Genomic DNA, 18,040 nt, shown 5'->3' with positions numbered 1-18,040 from the left:
CCGGCTACTTGTATTTTATTAAATACATTACAAAATACAAGTATGTTGTAGTTTATTTTGATACATTGATTTTTAAGGTATTTTGTATCTGTATTTTGTGATTTTAGCCCATCCCTGTACACGGGGTACCAGTACAGAGTCGATGTGTGAGGTAATTGAGGTAGATATGTACAGTACATATAAGTAGGGGTAAAGTGACAGTAGCAGCAGCATATGTGTTGAGTCAAAAGAGTTAGTGCAAAGAGGATCAAGGCAGATAGTTCGGGTAGCTATTTGGTTAACAAACACATCATGCCAATGCACACGGGCAAACGAACGCACGCACAAGCACACACACGCACACCATCAGTCCTGCTGGTAGTACCTTGGGGTGCCATTGGGGGCTGCTGCACCGGCAGAGTGAGGTCTGCCTGGGATGCCGCGGTGTGATGCGTCCTGGAGGGGCTCCGGTAGGCTCACCTTTCTGTTCACCTTCCCTGAGGTGGGCTTCACCTGTCTCCTCAGAGCTGTCACCTAGCGAAGGAGGAAAGCAGGGCCATGTTCAGTAGAGAAAATGTTTTGAAACAGAGATACTACCTGAACGTGTCCAAAAAGGACAAATATGTTTTGTTTTCCATTGTTTTGCTACAGTTTGCCATACTGAACATGACCCAGTGTATCTTACCTCCTCATTCTTCCTGCGTAGTATCAGGTCCTGCTGCCTCTTCTGAGCCTCCAGCTGTCTCAGTTGGTGCTGTAAGTGACAGGCACATAATATCAATAGAATTCAATTGAATTGAACTTTGTCTCAGGCTAACACACAACTTCACAACACACATTATTTCCAGACTGTAACGTTACCTCATGTTTGCGCTGGTCCTTCTTCAGAGTAGCGATTTCTCTGTTGCGTCGGCACTCTGACGCTCTGTTCTTCTCCTGCACCTCCTTCATCTGACGCATCAGACCCACCTAGCACAACACCCACCACTTACATGTCAATCAATCAATCAATCAATCAGTCAATATATCCATCCAACCACCCACCCACCCACTGACCCACCCATCCACCCACCCACCCACCCTACCACCCAACCACCCATCCTTCCATTCACAATTTTTTCTTTACCTTTGTTTTTTTCATCTCAGCTACATCCTGGTTGAGTTTCCTGAGCTGTTTCTCGTACTGTGATTGGTTCTTGAGAAGGCGTGCGTGTTCCTTCTGGGCTGACTGCAGCTTCTGCATCTCCTTGTTCATAGAGCTCAGCTTCTTCTCGTATTCTAACTTAATCTTCTTAGCCTTCTCTTCCGTACACGTCTCCACCGAGCCTGCAGACACAACTAACTCAGCTAAGCAGAGGCACGGTGGAAGCAATACAACACAGTTTAGTTCAACCGACACAGCTCAGTACAGGCACAGTAGAATATCAATCAAATCAGTCATTCAAATGTTAGCCTTTTTAAAGCAACAGTTGTCACAGTCACAAAGTGATTTACACAAGCGCATGTACTTTATGGTGTGTTAAATAACAAATAATGACAAAGAGAGATACACCAAATACATTAAATTGTTATGTACAGGTATGATGTCATTGGTGGTGGATAGGATTAGTTAGACAGAGTTAGGTATATAACTCCATAATATACTCACTCTGAGATCTACCGACATAGCACATAGCACCTAAACAAATAAATGAAACCCTTCATTAATCCGTCACCATATTCCTGTGCGTCTCTACTGTACCGATGTTGTGACCATGGTACATGACATCATATCCTGTACGTGTCTCTTTCTCTCGTATACGTACCCATGTTGTGCAGCACCTTGTCCCTCTCCAGCTGTGTGTCTCTGATCTTGCCCTGCAGCATCATGAGTTTCTGTTCATACTGCTGTTTGAGCGTGTGCAGACGGCGCTGGCTGTTCTCCAGCTCGTCTATCAGCTTCTGCTTGATGGCGATCTCACAAGTGATGTTGGCCAGGTCCGCCTGGAAGTTCTCTGTTCAGAGAACACACACACACACAGAGCTAGCTATATGAGACGTCGCCGGTCTACAAACCACCGGTCCTGGCAACTCATCATTACGCACACCTGGCAACCCTCAATACGCACACCTATGCCACATCATGAGGCACACCTGGAGTCCATCACTACCCTGATTAATCTAGAATTCCCTAGCATCACTCTTCAGGCAGTAGTGGTTCAGTTTTCATGTCCAGATGCTTTTCTTGTTTTGTAACTCTCCATGTTCGTTATTATCAAACTCACCATCTGCACCTGCTTCCTGACTCCCTGCGTCTACGTTACACATTGACATATTCACTATTCTTTTATTAAAATAACAGAATAATCTAATCATGGTGAATGAATAAGGGTTGTTAGAGCAGGGTTGGAAAAAACCCAGCACACACTCCACACAGCCCTCCAGGACCAAAGTTGCAAGGCATTCTTTATGACAGCGTAAAAGCACCTTTGGATGTGTGTGTGTGTGTGTGAGAGAGAGAGAGTTTTACCTTTCTCATCCAGTTCTTCAGAGTCTGACTCGTCCGAGCTCTCCTCTCCCTCCATCTCATACTCCTCGTCCTCTCCCTCCAGCTCCTCTCCTTCCTCATGCTCACTGACATGGTCATCCTGCTCACACATATTTACACGATGTGAGTACAAAGAACACATACACACGGCACACACAAACACTGACATAAATATGCCAATTAAGGACATTCTTAGACGTACCCCCTCAGCCTCGTCGTTGCCTCGTTCCTGTTCATTGTCTGGTACCTCCTCCTTGACCACACTGTGAGGACAGAACCAGAGGTTTAGGTAGCCATTGACCGCAAACGCAAGACGGGCCAACCACATCAGGGAGCATTACCATACCATACAGCACATGAGCACACTACCTTGATTCTTGATTTTTCTGCATACTGTAAAAATGCATTTAAGGTTAGAATCACGATTAAATCAGAATCCAAATCATTTGGATGTTAGAATCATCCTTGAAGTAGACGTTAGTGAATGATTGATTGACAATATGTGGTTGCATCATGGCAAAAAAAAGCTGAATGTTTTAGTGAATTCCTTTTAGTTTAAGGGTCTCAACAATGCAGAAAGGGGGAGAGGGGTAAGGAGAAGGGTGAGAGATTACAAATGGGTTTTCCTCCAGGTGTGGCAACTACCTGTAGGTGTAAAAGCTGTGTTAGAGAGGTGGGGAAAGGGGAGTTAGAGAAATGGGGGAGAGAGGGAGGAGAGGGGGTTAGAGAGATGGGGGAGAGCGGGGCATAGCAAACCTGGCAAGCTCAACCTCATGGTGACTCTCCTTGAGCTGCTGCAGTCTTCAGAGCGGGGGAGGAGAATGGGGGAGACAGTTGGAGGGAGTAAGGTTGGCAGGGGAAGGGAGTGAACCAGAGAGCAGAAAAGAGTGTAGCAAAGAAGAACAGGTTAACCTTTATAGGAATTGGCACTATTCTATTGGCTTGTTGATGTGTACGAAGTCATTTATGTGTTATGTTGTTTATCAAATGTTTATCAAATGTGTATTAAACCACAGAGAAAGAGAGAAACCAGTTGTACAGTACAGGTACATCTGAACATGACTGGGCTTGTTATATAAACCCATCATCGTGTATGGGGTATTAGATAGACATTAGAGAGGGAACAGGTAACTGCTGAAGGGGAAAGGCTGTGTGCCAGAACTAATTACCCAAAACACCCTGGGACAACAACGGAAACCAATTCCCCTCTGTAATCCCCCCACACCCCTCTGTAATCCCCCCCCCCAGTACCACCTCTCCCCCTCACCCCACCACGCCCACCCCATCTCTAGACACCACCGAGCATATCACTATCAGACTCAAGGCCTACCATCAAAGTCTACCCATTGCTTAGTTTTCTTCGTATAGTTTCATCCTCAAGTTTGGACATAGACACTTAGTTACAAATTGTAACAAGCATAATGCAATCGGTTTCATGGCATGTATGTGAAATGTACATCAAAACAGAAACCTGGCGTGAGTGCAATATCAAAACAACGCCTACCTCTTCTTTTTCTTCCTCTCTTTCTTCTTGAGTTTCTCCAGATCTTTCTTGGCTATCTCGATGATGTCGGAAGCCTCTCTCTCGGGGGCGAGGTGGGCTGGGGAGAAGGAGCCCCCACCCCCGTACAGGGAGGAACGTGTGTTGGCACGGGACAGGTTTTTACGGAGGTTCTCATTCACTGCCTCACTCTCCAGGAGCTTGGCTCTGCAGACACAAAACCAACGGTCAGAATACTGTTGTGGGTCTCCAAACACCAAAACCAAAGGTCACAATACTCCTGCCTTCCTTTCTACAGACACATCATCCTGTACATGTAAGAGACATGTCATGCACATACCTGAGCTCCTCGATTTCTTTGATGTAGTTCTGGATCATATTTCCAATCTCCTCATTCCCCTCACCTGAAAGATAATCGAACATGAGGGCATTTTCAGCACTTTTTCCCCATAGACTTTAATGGAGTACTTCCTATCTCACTAGCCTGGATTTTGAGTCATCATGGTGCAGTGTGAATAAGGTCCATTATTCCTGTCCCATTACGTACCCACTTTGGCCAGAACCTGGTTGGCCTGGTCACTGAGGTACTGTGTGAGTCTGGCCCTCTGGGTGTCAATGGTCTCCTGCATGGCCTTGACCCTGATCCTCAGGTTACTGTTCTCTGTCTGTAGCATGCTGTTCTCATGGACCATATCGTTGATGCTCTCCATGCCGTCCTCCCCCACCATACGCTTGCCCTGAGACCAGAGAGAGACCAGAGGACTATGGTTATTATAGTAGATCATTATAGTAGATCAGTTAGGCCAATACAACTATACATTGTTATACCTCCCTATATGATATATGTATATCCCATATACACTATATGCTTGCCCTGCTCAGACCAGAGGGATCAGAGAGATGAGTGTAGGTCATAGAGAAATATAGCCTGAAATCCACACTGAATATCACTCCGTTTCACTATTGTTTCAGTAATGTTTAGTTGGATTCTAGGCTACCAGAAATACAGCCTCAAAGGATACATGTGCAGCCGTTAGCACGTTTTAAAAGTTACAGAGGGAAAAAAGTATTTGATCCCCTGCTGATTTTGTACCCACTGACAAAGAAATGATCAGTCTACAATGTTAATGTTAGGTTTATTTGAACAGTGAGAGACAGAATAACAACCATAAAAAACGCATGTCAAAAATGTTATAAATTGATTTGCATTTTAATGAGGGAAATAAGTATTTGACCCCCTCTCAATCAGAAAGATTTCTGGCTCCCAGGTGTCTTTTATACGGGTAGCGAGCTGAGATTAGGAGCACACTCTTAAAGGGAGTGCTCCTAATCTCAGCTTGTTACCTGTATAAAAGACACCTGTCCACAGAAGCAATCAATCAATCAGATTCCAAACTCTCCACCATGGCCAAGACCAAAGAGCTCTCCAAGGATGTCAGGGACAAGATTGTAGACCTACACAAGGCTGGAATGGGCTACAAGACCATCACCAAGCAGCTTGGTGAGAACGTGACAACAGTTGGTGCGATTATTCGCAAATGGAAGAAACACAAAATAACTGTCAATCTCCCTTGGCCTGGGGCTCCATGCAAGATCTCACCTCGTGGAGTTGCAATGATCATGAGAACGGTGAGGAATCAGCCCAGAACTACACGGGAGGATCTTGTCAATGATCTCAAGGCAGCTGGGACCATAGTCACCATGAAAACAATTGGTAACACACTACGCCGTGAAGGACTGAAATCCTGCAGCGCCCGCAAGGTCCCCCTGCTCAAGAAAGCACATATACAGGCCCGTCTGAAGTTTGCCAATGAACATCTGAATGATTCAGAGGAGAACTGGGTGAAAATGTTGTGGTCAGATGGAACCAAAATGGAGCTCTTTGGCATCAACTCAACTTGCTGTGTTTGGAGGAGGAGGAATGCTGCCTATGACCCCAAGAACACCATCCCCACCGTCAAACATGGAGGTGGAAACATTAAGCTTTGGGGCTGTTTTTCTGCTAAGGGGACAGGACAACTTCACCGCATCAAAGGGACGATGGACGGGGCCATGTACCGTCAAATTTTGGGTGAGAACCTCCTTCCCTCAGCCAGGGCATTGAAAATGGGTCGTGGATGGGTATTCCAGCATGACAATGACCCAAAACACACGGCCAAGGCAACAAAGGAGTGGCTCAGAAGAAGCTCATTAAGGTCCTGGAGTGGCCTAGCCAGTCTCCAGACCTTAATCCCATAGAAAATATGTGGAGGGAGCTGAAGGTTCGAGTTGCCAAACGTCAGGCTCGAAACCTTAATGATTTGGAGAAGATCTGCAAAGAGGAGTGGGACAAAATCCCTCCTGAGATGTGTGCAAAACTGGTGGCCAACTACAAGAAACGTCTGACCTCTGTGATTGCCAACAAGGGTTTTGCCACCAAGTACTAAGTCATGTTTTGCAGAGGGGTCAAATACTTATTTCCCTCATTAAAAATGCAAATCAATTTATAACATTTTTGACATGCGTTTTTCTGGATTTTTTGTTATTATTCTGTCTCTTACTGTTCAAATAAACCTACCATTAAAATTATAGACTGATCATGTCTTTGTCAGTGGGCAAACGTACAAAATCAGCAGGGGATCAAATACTTTTTCCCCTCACTGTATATGGGTCCATATTATGGTACAGTTTACCATATGACCTGACATGGAAAACAGGGCCTTTATAATGATATCTAAAATATCTTTCTCTCTCTCTCACCCTCCATCCCTCTTTCTTTCTCTTACCGTCTTGTACTCCATCAGTTCCATCTGTAGCCTGGCAATATCAGTCCTGAGAGTTGATATCTGCTGGGAGGCTTTGTCCTGGTTCACCATCACCTTGTTCTTAATGTTCCTGGCTCTGTTAGCGTAGTTCAGACAGCTCAGTGTCTCCATGAAGTCCCGGTCAGACGGGCTGATACACGCTATCATCACCGTTTGACTGGGGATAGAGAAAGAAGATGGATAAAAGATGCACGGAAGACCGACACAGACCGTAGACAGACACACAGAAAAAATAAGACTACATTAGAAACTGAATAACTACAGTTGAAGTCGGAAGTTTACATACACTTAGGTTGGAGTCATTAAAACTTGTTTTTCAACCACTCCACAAATGTCTTGTTAACAAACTATAGTTTTGGCAAGTCGGTTAGGACTTCTACTTTATGCATGACACAAGTAATTTTTCCAACAATTGTTTACAGACAGATTATTTCACTTATAATTCACTGTATCACAATTCCAGTGGGTCAGAAGTTTACATACACTAAGTTGACAGTGCCTTTAAACAGCTTGGAAAATTCCAGAAAATTATGTCATGGCTTTAGAAGCTTCTGATAGGCTAATTGACATCATTTGAGTCAATTGGAGGTGTACCTGTGGATGTATTTCAAGGCCTACCTTCAAACTCAGTGCCTCTTTGCTTGACATCATGGGTAAATCAAAAGAAATCAGCCAAGACCTCAGAAAAAAATGTGTAGACCTCCACAAGTCTGGTTCATCCTTGGGAGCAATTTCCAAACGCCTGAAGGTACCACGTTCAACTGTACAAACAATAGTACGCAAGTATAAACACCATGGGACAACGCAGCCGTCATCCCGCTCAGGAAGGAGACGCGTTCTGTCTCCTAGAGATGAACGTACTTTGGTGCGAAAAGTGCAAATCAATCCCAGAACAACAGCAAAGGGCCTTGTGAAGATGCTGGAGGAAACAGGTACAGAAGTATCTATATCCACAGTAAAACGAGTCCTATATCGACATAACCTGAAAGGCCGCTCAGCAAGGAAGAAGCCACTGCTCCAAAACCGCAATAAAAAAGCCAGACTACGGTTTGCAACTGCACATGGGGACAAAGATCGTACTTTTTGGAGAAATGTCCTCTGGTCTGAGGAAACAAAAATTGAACTGTTTGGCCATAATGACCATTGTTATGTTTGGTGGAAAAGGGGGGAGCTTGCAAGCCAAAGAACACCATCCCAACCGTGAAGCACGGGGGTGGCAGCATCATGCTGTGGGGGTGCTTTGCTGCAGGAGGGACTGGTGCACTTCACAAAATAAATGGCATCATGAGGAAGGAAAATGATGTGGATATATTGAAGCAACATCTCAAGACATCAGTCAGGAAGTTAAAGCTTGGTCGCAAATGGTCTTCCAAATGGGCCTCCTGTAGCTCAGTTGTTAGAGCATGGCGCTTGCAATGCCAGGGTTGTGGGTTCGATTCCCATGGGGGGGCCAGTATGGAAGATGTATGCACTCACTAACTGTAAGTTGCTCTGGATAAGAGCGTCTGCTAAATGACTGAAATGTAAATGGACAATGACCCCAAGCATACTTCCAAAGTTGTGGCAAAATGGCTTAAGGACAACAAAGGCAAGGTATTGGAGCGGCCATCACAAAGCCCTGACCTCAGTCCTATAGAAAATGTGTGGGCAGAACTGAAAAAGCGTGTGTGATCAAGGAGGTCTACAAACCTGACTCAGTTACACCAGCTCTGTCAGGAGGAATGGGCCAAAATTCACCCAACTTATTGTGGAAGGCTACCTGAAACGTTTGACCCAAGTTAAACAATTTAAAGGCAATGCTACCAAATACTAATTGAGTGCATGTAAACTTCTGACCCACTGGGAATGTGATGAAAGAAATAAAAGCTGAAATAAAGCATTCTCTCTACTATTATTCTGACATTTCACATTCTTAAAATAAAGTGGTGATCCTAACTGACCTATGCCAGGGAATTTTTACTAGGATTAAATGTCAGGAATTGTGAAAAACTGAGTTTAAATGTATTTGGCTAAGGTGTATGTAAACTTCCGACTTCACTTTGTAAACTACTTGGAAAAACCGCACAGAAATCGAATTAAATATGATAATTTATTCCAAAATATAGCATTTTTCATATAGATGGTCATTAATTCACCCACTAGCATAAATCAATTCTAGTTTTAATAGATTACTTTTAAAACATTGACATTTAATTCATTCATCCACAGAATAAAGCTTCGGGGAGAGGTTCTAGTGATATTCTAGAAATTAAATAAAACTGTTAATATATCTACATCTTTAAACACTGTTACATACAGTGTCTTTATGTGGTTTATGAGGACATACAGACCTGTTTCCTCCCAGGGAGTCCTGCAGTAGCCGGGTGAGTTTCGAGTCCCTGTAAGGCACGTGGGTGGACCTCTTACTCCTGTCCCCCAGAGCACTGATCACGTTACCCAGCGCAAGCTGCAGAGAGAGAGAGAGAGGAAAACCACACCAAGGAGACATGAAGATGAGATAAGGCTTAAACATTCTATCAAAATAAAGCATAAAATCCTTCCTTTAATGTGATGTTTAAATTCAGTTGTCAATCAAAGAGGTGGTGGAAGATAGTGTTGGTAGAACATCTGCAATATCTTTCTCAACCACCAGGAGGCTCGTTTCCCCATAGTTTACCAGCTCTACACAACAGGCGTATCATGTCAGTCATCCAAGAAGAGGACATGGCATCATCACTGTCCTGACTCTCTAAAACCTCCTAGTGCTGAGTAATCTATGACCTTTACATGCACTGTTCTAGCATCGGGAATGGTTAGGGTCAATTCCATTTCAAGTCAGTCAACTTGTAATAAATTGACCCAAACCAGGTACTGTGTGTACGGCATCTTACTAACTATGGCATGCATTATTTTACAGTGAGAGTCTCACCAGTCCACAGTTGATGGAGATGCCTTCCTTGGCTCTGTCCCCAGTAGCTCCTGTCCTCTTTAGTCTCTCTGACCCGGCCAGGTCCACAAAGTGAAACTTAGCCGTCAGCGTCTCAAACTCAGAGTTCATCTCAGAGGAACCGTTGGCCAGGCGGTTGTCTGTCTCATTGGACTCCTGAAGGAGGAGATGGGCATTGTGTATAAAACAAATAAGACACTGTAGGGCAAATACGCATGGTGATTGTGTTTGTAATTCCATGTCTTGGACATATGTATTGACTTTTCGGCTGTAGCATTGTTTAGGCCTATGAGAGAAATATAACTGGTGTTCGTCTTCCATTATAACTCTCAATAACAACACCAGTGCATAGGCCTATCTGTATCCGTAACAGCCTGTATATTGTCCATGTAATCAGCGGGCAGGGAGAGGAGGGTGACATCATGTCCAGCTGGTGTGTGTGTCCATTGGGAGCTATGTGGGGAGATATGCTGTGTGGGGAGCTGTGTCGTTGGCTGGGGAGCTGTGTGGGAGGCTTGGGTAACGCTGCATTTCACAGTCCTCTTGTTAATCAGCTGGGGTGTTTATGGTTTATCTCATAAATACTAGGAAACTACATGTTATTAATGTGTATTTTCACAATTGGCAACAAACAAGTGGTTGTTTGTTACAACAACCCCCAAATAAAATGGCAATGATTATGCAGCCTAATAACCTTTTTATCATGTAATTTCTAAAGAATGACAGGGAAAACAGCTAAGTGAAAATAGAACAGCCAGTGAAATAGACTGTGAAAAGCGTATCCTATCTTAGGCTTGGCTCTAGAGAGCTCCAGCCCAGTGGTGCGATGCCACGTACGCTGTCGTCCGGAGTGCAGACTCTGACTTGGCACAGGTGGATGGTGAAGATGGCATGGGAGCGCGAGCTCTGGACGTTCATCTGGGTGCTGGCCGTGGTACGGGACAGAGCACCCAGCTTCAGACACTGCATCATCTGCACAGGGAGAGGGAGGAAGGGAGGGGGTGAGGGAGGAGGGGCCAGGGCCAGGAAAAGTTTGGGAGAGTTAGTACAGTGTATTCAAGAGAGAAATTCTGTTGGACAATTTCAGACAAACACATACACAGACAGATTTAGGCTCACAGCAATAACATATATTTAACCAATGACTATAGATACAGATTGATGTTATTCTGCTTTAGACTGTGATTGAGACTAACCTCTGCCTCGGAGGTGACCATGCGTGTGGTGACTCCCACAGTGTAGATGCCTCCGTTAGCGTCCTCATGAATCTTGATGGTGGACTTCTGTCTCTTCCCATCCATGTCCCGCGTTGATTCAAAAAGATCCAACACCTCCTCATTGTACAGCTGATATAGGGAGAAAAAAAATTATACTTTTTAAAATAAGAAAACAAACCGATGAGCCAATACCCCAAAGCAAAATAACTATGCATGGAAAACATTAGAGTAGCTATGTAATTTTGGTCATTACATTTAGCAGACGCTCCTATCCAGAGCGACTTACAGGAGCAATTATGGTTAAGTGCCTTGCTCAAGGGCACATCGACAGATTTTTCACCTAGTCGGCTCAGGGATTAGAACCAATGACCTTTCAGTTACTGGCACAACGCTCTTAACCTCTAAGCTAACTGCCGCCCCGGAAGGTCTCTTAGTTGTAAGAGACATGTATCCGCAAGCGATATCAGATTTGAGTGAAACACGTAATTACCTATTAATTACTCTATGGTGATAAATCATCTCCCTGTAGAGTTAAGTTAGCTGAACACATCACATTAAGTTAGCTGAACACATCCCATTAAGTTAGCTGAACACATCCCATTAAGTTAGCTGAACACATCCCATGAGCAGACAGAAGTACAGTATACTTCCCTCTGCTCCAGGCTGCTACACACAGCTGCTGCAACCCCTAGCCAGAACCCTTTCCCCTAATACCTCTCTTGTGTTAGCAGCTCTGAGGGAAGGGAACCGGATAGGTTTAAGTAAGCAATAATGAAGGCTTCACCTTCCCTTCCAGGGCCAATGGGCTTCTTTTCAGAGATTTAGAAACCTGCATCTCCAAGCTTCCTCATGTTGCAGAGCGAATGTGAGACTACAGAGAGAGATTGTATTTCTGGTTCAAAAGTGTAACCAGTGGGGATTGAATACAGGTCTCCCGCTCACCAACCCAACGTCTTAACCAAATCACCTCAGCTACAAAAGCACATACTAAGTTTTGTCCTTTCCATCACACATACAGTGAGGGAAAAAAGTATTTGATCCCCTGCTGATTTTGTACGTTTGCCCACTGACAAAGACATGATCAGTCTATAATTTTAATGGTAGGTTTATTTGAACAGTGAGAGACAGAATAACAACAAAAAGATCCAGAAAAACGCATGTCAAAAATGTTATAAATTGATTTGCATTTTAATGAGGGAAATAAGTATTTGACCCGTCTGCAAAACATGAGGTGAGGTTGTGTCTCTCTCTGGCGGGAGGTAAGCTTGGCTTATATGGCTTATGTAGTGTCGAGTAAAGCTTAAACCATGTATTTAGATTGTAGTTAGGTATTGTAGGTAGTTATCGTAGGTCATTGTAGTTATCGTAGGTTATTGTATGTAATTATTGTAGGTAAGTATTGTATTCGCATGAGCCCGGTGAAGCATGAGGCTAGCTAACCCAATACCTGGACTAGCTAGCGGGTAGCTACTGGTAACTATTAGCAACTGTGGATAGTTGTTTCACGCTTGAGAATACCTGTAATTACGCCAGCTAGCTGCCTACCATTCAGCTGTTTTTCTAACCTCATTGTCTGAAGCGTTAACGTTAGGTAGTTAGTAGCTACTGTGCTCGAAATGTAGCTAGCTTGTTGCTACCTGGATAGCTACTAAACAATAGCTGGAACGACCTAGCGAACAGATGCGAACTGGCTGAGTCGATTCAGTGGCTAGCTTTGCACTTGGCTAGCTAACAGTAGCTGCTAGGGGTAAGTTATAACCTACATTTGTGTTTTGTTTTTACATACTGGTAACCAGAGTCGTTCAAGGGAACTCGGGACATGGGTGACTAGTTAACGTTAGCTTGGCTCTCTCTGTGTGTTCGTGCCGTGGGAGGAGGGGTTTCTTCGTTGGCAGAAAGCAATGGCTAGCTAGTATGCTAACTATTCTAGCTAACTAACTGGCTGAATAAGTTGACGACGGACTCGCTCAAGCTGTCGGGACTAACCCACAACGTTATACACGGACACAAATGATCTGCTTGGCGTGTTGACACACTGGTGGTTTGTTGTGACCGAGTATTGGTGCAAAACCGTGTTGTTGGAGGCTGGCATACTAGTTGGCTGTGGCGTAATAGGATTTGGTGCCCTGGACGGTTTTCACGGAAGAATAATGTACCAAGTTAGCTAGCTGAATAAACTAAGTTAGTCTATTCCTAGAAAACATTGAACCGCTATAGTTTACAACAATTATAGTTTCTGAGGCGGAAGTTGGGAGAGTTATATTTGGGTGTTTCAGTGAAACGTAAGTGAGGGAGGCCCCGCTCTCTCGCTTTCCCAGATGTTTAGTTCATTTCATTCCGATCTCCTTTGCATTATTGTAGCCATTTTCTGTAGCCTGTCAACTATGTGTCTGTCTATCCCTGTTCTCTCCTCTCTGCACAGGCCATACAAATGTCTCACACCGCGTGGCTGCTGCCACTCTAACCTGGTGGTCCCTGCGCGCACGACACACGTGGAGTTCCAAGTCTCCGGCAGCCTCTGGAACTGCCGTTCTGCGGCCAACAAGGCAGAGTTCATCTCAGCCTATGCTACCCTCCAGTCCCTCGACTTCTTGGCGCTGACGGAAACATGGATTACCACAGAAAACACTGCTACTCCTACTGCTCTCTCCTCGTCTGACCATGTGTTCTCGCATACCCCGAGAGCATCTGTCAGCGGGGTGGTGGCACAGGAATCCTCATCTCTCCCAAGTGGACATTCTCTCTTTTTCCCCTGACCCATCTGTCTATCTCCTCATTTGAATTCCATGCTGTCACAGTCACTAGCCCATTCAAGCTTAACATCCTTATCATTTATCGCCCTCCAGGTTCCCTTGGAGAGTTCATCAATGAGCTTGACACCTTGATGTTCCTTTCCTGAGGATGGCTCACCCCTCACAGTTCTGGGTGACTTTAACCTCCCTACGTCTGCCTTTGACTCATTTCTCTCTGCCTCCTTCTTTCCACTCCTTTCCTCTTTTGACCTCACCCTCTCACCGTCCCCCCCTACTCACAAGGCAGGCAATACGCTTGACCTCATCTTTACTAGATGCTGTTCTTCTACTAATCTCACTGCAACTCCCCTCCATGTCTCCGACCACTACTTTGTATCCTTTTCTCTCTCACTCTCCTCCAACACTACTCACTCTAACCCTACTCAGATGGTAATGCGCCGTCGCAACCTTCGCTCTCTCTCTCCCGCTACTCTCTCCTCTTCCATCCTATCATCTCTTCCCTCTGCTCAATCCTTCTCCCTCCAATCTCCTGATTCTGCCTCCTCAACCCTCCTCTCCTCCCTTTCTGCATCCTTTGACTTTCTATGTCCCCTATTCTCCCGGCCGGCTCGGTCCTCCCCTCCTGCTCCGTGGCTTGACGACTCATTGCGAGCTCACAGAACAGGGCTCCGGGCAGCCGAGTGGAAATGGAGGAAAACTAGACTCCCTGCGGACCTGGCATCTTTTCACTCGCTCCTCTCTACATTTTCTTCCTCTGTTTCTGCTGCTAAAGCCACTTTCTACCACTCTAAATTCCAAGCATCTGCCTCTAACCCTAGGAAGCTCTTTGCCACCTTGTCCTCCCTGCTGAATCCCCCCCCCCTCCTCCCTCTCTGTGGATGACTTCGTCAACCATTTTGAAAAGAAGGTTGACGACATCCGATCGTCGTTTGTTAAGTCAAATGACACTGCTGGTCCTGCTCACACTGCCCTACCCTATGCTTTGACTTCTTTCCAGATGAAATCTTGCGACTTGTGACGGCCGGCTGCCCAACAACCTGCCCGCTTGACCCTATCCCCTCCTCTCTTCTCCAGACCATTTCCGGAGACCTTCTCCCTTACCTCACCTCGCTCATCAACTCATCCTTGACCGCTGGCTATGTCCCTTCCGTCTTCAAGAGAGCGAGAGTTGCACCCCTTCTCAAAAAACCTATACTCGATCCCTCCGATGTCAACAACTACAGACCAGTATCCCTTCTTTCTTTTCACTCCAAAACTCTTGAGCGTGCCGTCTTTAGCCAACACTCTTGCTATCTCTCTCAGAATGACCTTCTTGATCCAAACCAGTCAGGTTTCAAGACTGGTCATTCAACTGAGACTGCTCTTCTCTGTGTCACGGAGGCTCTCCGCACTGCTAAAGCTAACTCTCTCTCCTCTGCTCTTGTCCTTCTAGACCTGTCTGCTGCCTTTGATACTGTGAACCATCAGCTCCTCCTCTCCACCCTCTCCGAGTTGGGCATCTCCGGCGCGGCTCACTCTTGGATTGCGTCCTACCTGACAGGTCGCTCCTACCAAGTGGCGTGGCAAGAATCTTTCTCCGCACCACGTACTCTCACCACTGGTGTCCCCCAGGGCTCAGTTCTAGGCCCTCTCTTATTCTCGCTATACACCAAGTCACTTGGCTCTGTCATATCCTCACATGGCCTCTCCTATCATTGCTACGCAGATGACACACAACTAATCTTCTCCTTTCCCCCTTTTGATAACCAGGTGGCGAATCGCATCTCTGCATGTCTGGCAGACATATCAGTGTGGATGACGGATCACCACCTCAAGCTGAACCTCGGCAAGATGGAGCTGCTCTTCCTCCCGGGGAAGGACTGCCCGTTCCATGATCTCGCCATCACGGTTGACAATTCCGTTGTGTCTTCCTCCCAGAGTGCAAACAGCCTTGGCGTGACCCTGGACAACACCCTGTCGTTCTCCGCTAACATCAAGGCGGTGACCCGATCCTGTAGGTTCATGCTCTACAACTTTCGGAGAGTACGACCCTGCCTTACACAGGAAGCGGCACAGGTCCTAATCCAGGCACTTGTCATCTCCCGTCTGGATTACTGCAACTCGCTGTTGGCTGGGCTCCCTGCCTGTGCCATTAAACCCCTACAACTCATCCAGAATGCCGCAGCCCGTCTGGTGTTCAACCTTCCCATGTTCTCTCACGTCACCCCGCTCCTCCACACACTCCACTGGCTTCCAGTTGAAGCTTGCACCTCCGTACCTTCAGGCTCTGATCAGTCCCTACACCCAAACGAGGGCATTGCGTTCATCCACTTCTGGCCTGCTGGCCCCCCTACCTCTGCGGAAGCACAGTTCCCGCTCAGCCCAGTCAAAACTGTTCGCTGCTCTGGCACCCCAATGGTGGAACAAGCTCCCTCACGACGCCAGGACGGCGGAGTCACTCACCACCTTCCGGAGACACTTGAAACCCCACCTCTTTAAGGAATACCTGGGATAGGATAAAGTAATCCTTCTACCCCCCCCCCCCCCTTACCCCCCCCCCCCCAAAAAAAATAAAATAAAATAAAATAAAATAAACATATTGTAAAGTGGTTATCCCACTGGCTATAAGGTGAATGCACCAATTTGTAAGTCGCTCTGGATAAGAGTGTCTGCTAATTGACGTAAATGTAATGTAAATGTACTTAGTACTTGGTGGCAAAACCCTTGTTGGCAATCACAGAGGTCAGACATTTCTTGTAGTTGGCCACCAGGTTTGCACACATCTCAGGAGGGATTTTGTCCCACTTCTCTTTGCAGATCTTCTCCAAGTCATTAAGGTTTCGAGGCTGACGTTTGGCAACTCGAACCTTCAGCTCCCTTTGACGGTACATGGCCCCATCCATCGTCCCTTTGATGCAGTGAAGTTGTCCTGTTCCCTTAGCAGAAAAATACCCCCAAAGCATAATGTTTCCACCTCCATGTTTGACGGTGGGGATGGTGTTCTTGGGGTCATAGGCAGCAATCCTCCTCCTCCATACACGGCGAGTTGAGTTGATGCCAAAGAGCTTGATTTTGGTCTCATCTGACCACAGCACTTTCAACCAGTTCTCCTCTGAATCATTCAGATGTTCATTGGCAAACTTCAGACGGGCCTGTATGTGTGCTTTCTTGAGCAGGGGGACCTTGCGGGTGCTGCAGGATTTCAGTCCTTCACGGCGTAGTGTGTTACCAATTGTTTTCTTGTTGACAATGGTCCCAGCTGCCTTGAGATCATTGACAAGATCCTCCCGTGTAGTTCTGGGCTGATTCCTCACCGTTCTCATGATCATTGCAACTCCATGAGGTGAGATCTTGCATGGAGCCCCAGGCCGAGGGAGATTGACATTTCTTTTGTGTTTCTTCCATTTGCGAATAATCGCACCAACTGTTGTCACCTTCTCACCAAGCTGCTTGGCGATGGTCTTGTAGCCCATTCCAGCTTTGTGTAGGTCTACAATCTTGTCCCTGACATCCTTGGAGAGCTCTTTGGTCTTGGCCATGGTGGAGAGTTTGGAATCTGATTGATTGATTGCTTCTGTGGACAGGTGTCTTTTATACAGGTAACAAACTGAGATTAGGAGCACTCCCTTTAAGAGTGTGCTCCTAATCTCAGCTCGTTACCTGTATAAAAGGCACCTGGGAGCCAGAAATCTTTCTGATTGAGAAGGGGTCAAATACTTATTTCCCTCATTAAAATGCAAATCCATTTATAACATTTTTGACATGCGTTTTTCTGGATTTTGTTGTTGTTATTGTGTCTCTCACTGTTCAAATAAACCTACCATTAAAATTATAGACTGATCATGTCTTTGTCAGTGGGCAAACAACAAAAATCAGCAGGGGATCAAATCCTTTTTTCCCTCACTGTACCTCCAGGAACTGTGCGTTGATCTTGAACTCGGGTACAGGCTTGCCCTGCTCTGTGGCGGCCTGCCGTCGTTCGTCAATGCCCCTGAAGAGGTGCTTGACTGCCCGGGGAATGATGCCCAACTCCTCGTCACTGATGTTCACGTCAAACCCTGTACCCATGGTGTAGGTCTTCCCCGAACCAGTCTGGGGGAGAGGGAGAAGAAGGGGGAGGATATGATAGGATAAATAACCAATGACATTGTTTCATTTATTTACTAATTTATCTTACTTCAAACTTATTCAGACAGTCAGTGGGCCTATGCTGCTATTTCATGAATAGGGCAAGTTATAAACGGGGAGCGGGGATCAGTTGAGCTTTTCTTACTGAAATACAAAAACAGTACAAAACACCAATGTTCAGAATAGAAGAAAAACAAGCCCTGCCAAAATTATTATTCTGGACTAA

At 45.7% G+C, this 18,040-nt stretch overlaps 1 protein-coding gene across 1 annotated transcript in view; it reads right to left on the bottom strand.

Annotated features, from left to right (window-relative positions):
• Positions 1-17,775, bottom strand: part of LOC311130006 (kinesin-like protein KIF21A) — a 39,957-nt gene extending 22,182 nt beyond the window's left edge. The window contains exons 1-18 of the mRNA XM_084162598.1: positions 17,596-17,775; positions 10,934-11,083; positions 10,575-10,709; positions 9,720-9,893; positions 9,142-9,257; positions 6,773-6,968; positions 4,555-4,744; positions 4,348-4,411; positions 4,011-4,214; positions 3,263-3,307; positions 2,709-2,769; positions 2,489-2,606; positions 1,785-1,973; positions 1,628-1,657; positions 1,106-1,305; positions 841-948; positions 665-733; positions 365-513 (exon numbers count right to left, since the gene is read on the bottom strand). Of these exons, the coding sequence (XP_084018724.1) occupies positions 365-513; positions 665-733; positions 841-948; positions 1,106-1,305; positions 1,628-1,657; positions 1,785-1,973; positions 2,489-2,606; positions 2,709-2,769; positions 3,263-3,307; positions 4,011-4,214; positions 4,348-4,411; positions 4,555-4,744; positions 6,773-6,968; positions 9,142-9,257; positions 9,720-9,893; positions 10,575-10,709; positions 10,934-11,083; positions 17,596-17,754 (2,357 nt within the window). The 5' untranslated portion in view covers positions 17,755-17,775. The remainder of the gene's footprint in view (positions 1-364; positions 514-664; positions 734-840; positions 949-1,105; positions 1,306-1,627; positions 1,658-1,784; positions 1,974-2,488; positions 2,607-2,708; positions 2,770-3,262; positions 3,308-4,010; positions 4,215-4,347; positions 4,412-4,554; positions 4,745-6,772; positions 6,969-9,141; positions 9,258-9,719; positions 9,894-10,574; positions 10,710-10,933; positions 11,084-17,595) is intronic.
• Between the last annotated feature and the right edge of the window lie 265 nt (positions 17,776-18,040).

The sequence above is a fragment of the Coregonus lavaretus genome, assembly GCF_964263955.1.
Source record: "Coregonus lavaretus genome assembly, chromosome: 5".
Lineage (NCBI taxonomy): Eukaryota > Metazoa > Chordata > Actinopteri > Salmoniformes > Salmonidae > Coregonus > Coregonus lavaretus.
This window is presented reverse-complemented; position numbering and strand designations above follow the sequence as displayed.